This window comes from Microtus oregoni, unplaced genomic scaffold, assembly GCF_018167655.1.
Source record: "Microtus oregoni isolate MIOR12 unplaced genomic scaffold, Mior012 000015F_ref0000493, whole genome shotgun sequence".
Taxonomy (NCBI): Eukaryota; Metazoa; Chordata; class Mammalia; order Rodentia; family Cricetidae; genus Microtus; species Microtus oregoni.
The window spans coordinates 12,731,709-12,740,396 of NW_024543074.1; the positions used below are offsets into that span (position 1 = coordinate 12,731,709).

Here is an 8,688-nt window from a genome sequence, read left to right on the forward strand (position 1 = left end):
TGGTTTGGCACTACCTAACTCAGAATCCATTTCCACGTGAGAAGTTGCTGGTGCCTACGTGTGTACTGAGAGCTCCAGTTTCCTGGTCCCAACAGCTTCACTGGAGAGTCACCAAACGCTAGGAGCTTCTCACAGAGCTAAGAACTGGGGGAAACAGGCAGGCTCTACAGTTAGGAGTGTTCCAAGTCTCAGTGAGACAGACTCACAAGCTTATGCAGCTCCAGGCAAAAGTCGAGTCCATAGTGATGCGAGTCCAGAAGGACTGACCTGCTCATCATGGCTGGGTGAGGAAGGTTTCTTGAGAGATGATGGTGACTGGGAGCCTGCAAGGCAGAGAAAATGCAGGGCAGCAGGAGGAAGGAAGAGTGCCGGGAGGCAGGGAGGGCCTTGCTTAAAGAGCAGGAGGGAGCAGTGAAGAATTTTTATCCAGGAAGAAGAGGCAAAACTTTGAGAAAATTAAGCCGGGCGGTGGTGGCGCATGCCTTTAATCCCAGCACTTGGGAGGCAGAGGCAGGCGGATCTCTGTGAGTTCGAGACCAGCTCTGGTCTACAAGAGCTAGTTCCAGGACAGGCTCCAAAACCAAAAAAAAAAAAACTTTGAGAAAATTAGATTTGTATTTTAGAAGACCTCTGTTGGTAAGGTAGGGTGCATCGTGGGGACTGACCTCAAGGAGTTGTGAGAGGAAGGGAATTCTCAGAAAGAGTTTTTTGTTTGTTTGATTTGATTTTTCAAGACAGGGTTTCTCTGTAGCTTTGGAGACTGTCCTGGAACTCACAGAGATCCGCCTCTCCCTGCTCCCCCCTTCAGTGCTGAGATTAAAGGTGTTCCCCACCACTACCCAGCTAAGTTTTTTTTTTGTTTTGTTTTCTGTTTTGTTGTTGTTGGGTTTGTTGTTGCTTTTAGTTTTTCAAGACAGAGTTTCTCTGTATAGCCCTGGCTGTCCCTCTGTAGACCAGGCTGGCCTCGAACTCACAGAGATCCGCTTGCTTCTGCCTCCCAAGTACAGGGTTTAAAGGCGTGCGCCACCACCGCCCAGTTAAATTGTGTTTGTTTTCTGTTTTGTTGTTGTTGCTTTTGGTTTTTCGAGACAGAGTTTCTCTGTATGGCTAGTTCCGGCTGTCCTGGAACTAGCTCTTGTAGACCAGGTTGGCCTCGAACTCACAGAGATCCGCCTGCCTCTGTCTCCTAATCGCTGGGATTAAAGGTGTGCCCCACCACTACCCAGCCAGAAAGATTTTTCAAGTAGGGTGTAATGGATTGTGTACATTCAGGATCTATTTCCTTTTTCCCACATTCAAAATCCTGCTGCAATTTGAATGAGACTGGGCCCCTGTGCTGACTAGTTTTACATCAACTTGACACAAGCTAGAATCATCTGAGAGGAGGGAGCCTCAGCTGAGAAAGTGCCACTTATGGAGACTACGGGCAAGCCTATTGGGTCTTTTCTTAATTAGTGACCCACGAGACGGGCCCAAACCATTGTGGATGGTACCACCCTGGGCTGGTGGTCCTGGGTTTTATTTTTGGTTGTGAGCCCAGCCTTCAATGGCTGAGTCATCTGTCCAGCCCGGTCCTGGATTTTCTAAGAAAGCAGTCTGAAGGTGATGAGACAGATTTAGTTGACTTCCCAGGGAGGGTCTTACTCTCTCTGAGGAGCAGGTGAGGGTGTGGGGGGAGGGGAGGGAGGGGGAACTGGGATTGGGACATGAAATAAATAAATAAATACACATATGTAACACGGAGGGGGCCTGCTTGTTTGTGTTTTCTGTCCCGCCCGGTGCCCCACAACTGTTTAGCCCCAAAGAAAATCACACATAAGTCTCCATAAATTATAAGCTGATTGGCCCATCTGCTCTAGCCTCTTGCTGACTCTCACATCTTATTTATTTATTTATTTATTTATTTATTAAAGATTTCTGCCTCCTCCCCACCACAGCCTCCCATTTCCCTCCCCCTCCCCCGACCAAGTCCCCCTCCCTCATCAGCCCAAAGAGAAATCAGGGTTCCCTGCCCTGTGGGAAGTCCAAGGACCACCCACCTCCATCCAGGTATAGTTAGGTGAGCATCCAAACTGCCTAGGCTCCCACAAAGCCAGTACGTGCAGTAGGATCAAAAACCCATTGCCATTGTTCTTGAGTTCTCAGTAGTCCTCATTGTCCGCTATGTTCAGTGAGTCCGGTTTTATCCCAGGCTTTTTCAGACCCAGGCCAGCTGGCCTTGGTGAGTTCCCGATAGAACATCTCCATTGTCTCAGTGTGTGGGTGCACCCCTCGCGGTCCTGAGTTCCTTGCTCGTGCTCTCTCTCCATCTGCTCCTGATTTGGACCTTGAGATTTCAGTCCGGTGCTCCAATGTGGGTCTCTGTCTCATCTTACATCTTGATTAATCCATTTTTCTGATCTATGTTAGCCATGTGGCTCAGTATCTTTTTCAGTGAGGCAGATCACATCCTGCTGCTTCGGTGGTCTGGGCAGAAGTGGGAGGAATCAGCTCCCTCCTTCCCAGAATTCTCCTGTTCTCATTGTATCATTTTTACTTCCTGTCTGGTTTTCCCACCTATACTTCCTGCCTGGCCAATCAGCGTTTATTTAAAACATGATTGACAGAATACAGACAATTCTCCTGCACCACACATAAAGGAAGGAAGGAAGGAAGGAAGGAAGGAAGAAACCAGGCTAAACAAGCTATGTGGAGCAAGCCAGTAAGCAGCACCCCTCCACAGCCTCTCTGCATTAGCTCCGATCTGCAGGTTCCTCCCCTGCTTGAGTTCCTATTCTGACTTTCTCCCATGAGGAACAGTAATGTGGAAGCCAAGTAAACCCTTTCCTCCCCAACTTGCTTTCAGTCACAGGGTTTCATCACAGCAATAGTAACCCTAACTAGGACACCCCATAGGCTCATGTTTGAATACTTGGTCCCCAATGGGTGGGACTCTTTGAGAAGGATTAGGAGGTGTGGCCTTGTTGGAAGAGGCTGTCACTGGGGGTAGACTTTGAGATTTCAAAAGACTCTTGTGATCCCTAGTGTTCGGTCTCTGCCTCACACCTGCCAGATGTGAGTTCCCATGTGTTTTTGCTGCCGGGTCTTTGCTCAGCCAACATGGTCTATAACCATCTAAAACCAGAAGCCCAATGTAATGCTTCCTAAAAGCGTAATGCCCAGTGTCATAAGTCACCTTGGTAACGACATTTTGTCACAACAATAGAAATGCCACTGACACACCTTGTATAACTTTAAGGGAGAAAAGTGTTTCAGCTGAGTGTAATTTGGTGTGACCACCAATGCAGGAGGTCTGCCCAGGACCCCAGCCAAGACACGTGAGTCATGTGCTCCCCTTCTTAGAGTTCTGATCTCGTTCACCAAGACAGAAAGAGTGAAGGACGGCAATATGCCATCCTCCCTCCTTTGGCTAAACCCATCCGTTTATTTTAGACTTGGCAAATACTCTGTGGTCAGAAGCATTCTTCTGCGGTATTCCTCTGTGTGTGTGTCCTAAAGAAACTGTACCTGCGCCTGCTGCTCCATTTCCAGGCCTGAATCCTCATGCTTCCCATAATCCCTCTCTGTTAAGGTCAACCAGGGACATTTGCAGAGCTTTGACAAGGGAACCCTACCTGGTCATGATAGCATTAAGTGAGGAACAGTGAGCGTGGGCAGAGGTACATTTCGTCTTGGTCACGATGAGACTAAAGTTAGAACTCTCGGTGCTGTGGATCCTGATTTAAGACACTTAAGTACATGGTAGGAGTTTATACTGGTCATGGAGGGGCCACTACGGGAGAATTCGGAGAAGGAGGAAAAGGACGCCAAGAATAGATCTTTGGAGTTGTGGAGGAGAAAAGGAAACCAGAAGAGTCCACTAAAATGGGCCGAGAGAGAATGCAGTTCTTCAGAGGAAGAAATCGGCTGTAAAGTACTGGATAGTGTATCAGGGAGTGCAGTGTGTCTGACCAGGAGAGGGGACAAGGGGTCCATTAGAGGTCACTAGCAGCATAGCGACCAGCAGACTGCAGGGAGGGGCATGCGCATAGTTAATCCCCTTCCCCTGTACTGCTGCGTCAAATGTGCATGCATGCCGCCCCTTTTAGGATCAGCCACCATCACAGAAGTTTGCACTCTTGGTTCCCTTGGACTTCTGGAAAGTGCTATAGCTCGGTCACAGTACTGTTCCCCTCCCCTCATGGGCAGTGGAGACTTAGCAGTAGACTCCTGAAGGTCACTGGAGTTCTCACCTGCCCCAGAGGGGTTTCATGAACTTGGACCCAATAGAGAAGCTAAGATAAAACTACTGGGAAAACTGGACATCCACACAAAAGAAACCTGATTCTTTTACTCCGTCGGCCTAAAAACTAATTCAGATGGTGGAAACTAATAGAAGACCCGGATAGCAATCCACACAGCTTTGAACACTTGATTTTTGATAAAGAAACAAAAAATATCAAATGAAAAAAAGAAAGCATATTTAACAAGTGGTGCTGGCATAACTGGATATCAACATGTAGAAGAATGAAAATCTATCACCATGCACAAAACTCAAGTCCAAATGGATCAAAGACCTCAACATAAAGCCAGCCACACTAAACCTCATAGAAGAGAAAGTAGGAAGTACACTTGAACACATTGGCACAGGGAACCACTTCCTAAATATGACCCCAGTAGCACAGACACTGAGAGAAACAATTAATAAATGGGATCTCCTGAAACTGAAAAGCTTCTGTAAAGCAAAGGACATGGTCAACAACACAAAACAACAGCCTACAGGATGGGAAAAGATATTCACTAACCCCACATCAGACAAGGTCTGATCTCCAAAATATACAAAGAACTCAAGAAATTGGACACCAAAAGAACACATAATCCAATAAAAAAAAATGGAGTACAGACCTAAACAGAGAGCTCTCAACAGAGGAATCTAAAATGGCTGAAAGACACTTAAGGAAATGTTCAACTTCCTTAGAAATACAAATCAAAACAGCTCTGTACAAATGGCCAAGATCAAAAACACTGATGACACCTTATGCTGGAGAGGTTGTGGGGAAAAAAGAACATTTCTGCATTGCTGGTGGGAGTGCAAGCTGGTACAGCCCCTTTGGATGTCAGTGTGGCAATTTCTCAGAAAATTAGGAAACAGCCTTCCTCAAGACCCAGTAATACCACTTTTGGGTAGATAAAAATAGGATGCTTAATCGTGCCACGAGGACATGTGCTCAACTATGTTCATAACAGCTTTGTTTGTCATAGCCAAAACCTGGAAACAACCTAAATGCCTCTCGACCGAAGAATGGATAAGGAAAATGTGGTACATTTACACAATGGAGTACTACACAGCAGAAAAAAAAATAACGACAGCTTGAATTTTGCAGGAAAATGGATGGAGCTAGAAAACATTATTTTGAGTGACGTAACCCAGACACAGAAAGACAATTATCACATGTACTCACTCATAGGTGGTTTTTAAACATATAGCAAAGAAAACCAGCCTACAAACTACAATCCCAGAGAACTTGGACAACAATGAGGACACTAAGAGAGACTTACATAGATATAATCTACATAAGAAGTAGAAAAAGATAAGATTTCCTGAGTAAATTGGGAGCACAGGGACCTTGGGAGAGGGTTGAAGAGGGGAGGGGAGAGGCAGGGAGAGGAGCAGAGAAAAATGTAGAGCTCAATAAATATCAATTAAAAAAGATAAAAAAAAAAAAACTAATTCAGCTGGGCAGAGGTGGTGGTGCACGCCTTTAATTCCAGCACTCAGGAAGCAGAGAGAGGTGGATCTCTGTGAGTTCAATGCCAGCCTGGTCTATAGAGTGAGTTCTAGGACTGGCTCCAAAGCTACAGAGAAACCCTGTCTTGAAAAACATGAAACCAAAAACAAAACAAACAACAACAACAATAACAAAAAAAAAAAACAACCCTAATTCAAGGGGCTGGTGAGATGACTTTAACTGGTAAAAGTGCTTACTACCAAGACTGGTGACCTGAGTTCAATCCTGGGACCCACAGGGTAGAGGGAGAGAGCTCACTGACTCCCAGAAATGACCCTTTGACCTCCACATGCACACCATAGTGTGTGCACCTCCACAATAAATATAACAAAAAACTTTAGTGGATTAAATTCGTAAGTGTAAGATATGAAACCAAAGATAGCCTAGAAGTTAACTTAACCCAGGAGAAATTGTTAATATTGGCAAAAGTTTCTTTGGAGACAGCACCAAATACAGAGACAACCAACACTAAAAGAGACAAGTGGAACACCAGCAAAATTAGAAGTGTTCTACGCAACAAAGGAAACAATAAGAATCAAAAAGTCAGCCTGAAGAATGGGGGGGGGGGATATCTGTAAGCCGTGTATCTGATAAAGAGTTTATATCTCAATTCAATTACAAACTTTTGAAAATGTGATTTTAAACTTAGCCAAAAGAGCTGAACAGACATTTTTACAAAAAAGCTATACAAGGGCCCAGTAAGATGGCCCAGCAGGTAAAAGCACTTGCCCTGAGCCTCTCTTTGATCACTAGAACCCCTATAAAAGTCCAGGCTCACATCTGAAATCCCAGCCAGATGAGGGGCAAATCATCCAGAAGCTCAAGTTGGCAGAGGCAGAAACGAGAAGAGAGACCCTTCCTCAAAAACAAGGCAAAAGGGCTCTGGGAAAGTTGTCCCCGGCCTCCACAGGACCGTCAAGGGTGCTGTGACAAAAAAAAAAAAAAAAAAAAAAAAAAAGATAAACGAATGGATACCAATTACATTGCTTAGCAAGAATAATAATCAGAAATGCAAATCAAAGTCACAATGAGGTATCCCTCCCACCCATGAGAATGGTTTTATTTATTTACTTAGGGTTTCTTGTTTGTTTTGAGAAGGATACTCCCATAGCCCAGGCTGGCCTTGAACTCACTATTAAAATTTAGAATAACCTTGAACTTCTTTGTTTGTTTGCTTATTTTTGTTTTGTTTTGATTTGAGTCAGGGGTTCTCTGTGTAGCCCTGGCTGTCCTGGATCTCGATCTGTAGCCCAGGCTGGCCTTAAACTTAGTATCCCTCCCCCTGCCTCATCTCCCGGGTGTTAGGATTAAAGGCAACCTTGAACTGCTATCTTCCCTCTTCTACCTCCTAAATGCTGGGATTACAGGCATGCACCACCCACCACACCCAGTCTGTGACATTATAAAAGTATATATTAAGTATTGGTGAGGATACAGAGAAATTTTATACTGCGTGGGAATGTGAATTGGCGCAGCTATTATGCAAAAGAGTAAGGAGGCTCCTCAGTAATTAAAACTAGGACTACCGTTGTTGTTCTTTTTTTTTTTTTTTATAGTTTAATGTATTTTAATAGCAAACTTACAGGAACAGCACAGAAGACAGACAACATTAAAAACATGTACTTGCATGTAGGACAACTCAGTTAGAAAAGTATAGTGAATGATGGAATCTACTGTATGATAAAAATGCTACAAACACCATTTAGTTGCCGTCAATAAGAAATTTACTTATTTTAAAAAAATCCAAATGCTGGCATTGTCCAGAAAATTTTAACAGGTTTATTTATAATTTTTATAAAGTTGAACTGTTGAAATGTGTTCACTGAAACATTTTGCTTGCATTAATGCTTTACATCTTGCATTTATATTAAAAATTCACACACAAATGAAAATGGAAAAACTGCCAATACCTGATTTCTGTCCCCTATTTTTCCACTCGCAATCATATACTTAGGTACCTTTTGACCCCATGGAAAAAATATCTAACATTCAGAACTACTGATAACAGGAAGAAGAGGAAAAAAAATTTTTTGAGAATGAAATGTTTCCCCCCTCATAGTGGACTCTTAAGCACGTTCTCCGCGTATGCGGCGTGCTAGGTGGATATATTTTGGCATAATTGTTACACGTTTGGCATGGATAGCACACAGGTTGGTATCTTCAAAAAGGCCAACCAGATAGGCCTCACTTGCCTCCTGCAAAGCACCAATAGCCGCACTCTGGAAGCGCAGATCTGTTTTGAAGTCCTGAGCAATTTCTCGCACCAGACGCTGGAAGGGGAGTTTGCGGATCAGAAGTTCAGTGGATTTCTGATAGCGTCTGATTTCACGGAGTGCCACAGTACCAGGCCTGTAACGATGAGGTTTCTTCACCCCTCCAGTAGAGGGCGCACTCTTGCGAGCGGCTTTTGTAGCCAGTTGTTTCCTGGGTGCTTTACCACCGGTGGATTTACGGGCAGTCTGCTTAGTACGAGCCATGGTATGGGCACCTCCTTACTTACCCCCCTTCTCCTTCAGCTGGAGCTCGGCAAGCGAGAGGCGGCGCTGGCGTTAGAGAGCGGCGGCGGCGCGGCGACGGCTGCGAACACAATTGAAAGATGGCTGACACCGAGGCTACCCCCTACACCTTGTTCTTTTTTAAAAATACTGCAAGATCCCCGCGGCAGTAGGCAGCAGAAATGCTGTAAGTCCCAAATGGTGGCGGCGGGCCATGTGGCGGCAGACAGCAGGCCCTGGGAGCAGCCAGTCCCAGGCAGAGACAGCTGCTGGTCCCAGAGCAGTGGTGGCGGGCCATGTGGCAGCAGGCAGTGGGCCCCAGGCAGAGACGGGTGCTGGTCCCTGAGCAATGGCTGGTTCCAGGCAGGGAGACACATGGCGGGCGGGCAGGCAGAAGACAGAAACATGGATAGACATGACATGCA

General features: G+C 45.3%; 1 protein-coding gene across 1 annotated transcript; it reads right to left on the bottom strand.

Annotated features, from left to right (window-relative positions):
• Positions 1–7,305: 7,305 nt before the first annotated feature.
• Positions 7,306–8,293, bottom strand: LOC121456643 (histone H3.3A-like). Its single transcript, XM_041664993.1, has one exon. It carries the CDS (start codon positions 8,243–8,245, stop codon positions 7,835–7,837), a length of 411 nt encoding a protein of 136 aa, XP_041520927.1. The 5' UTR covers positions 8,246–8,293; the 3' UTR covers positions 7,306–7,834.
• Between the last annotated feature and the right edge of the window lie 395 nt (positions 8,294–8,688).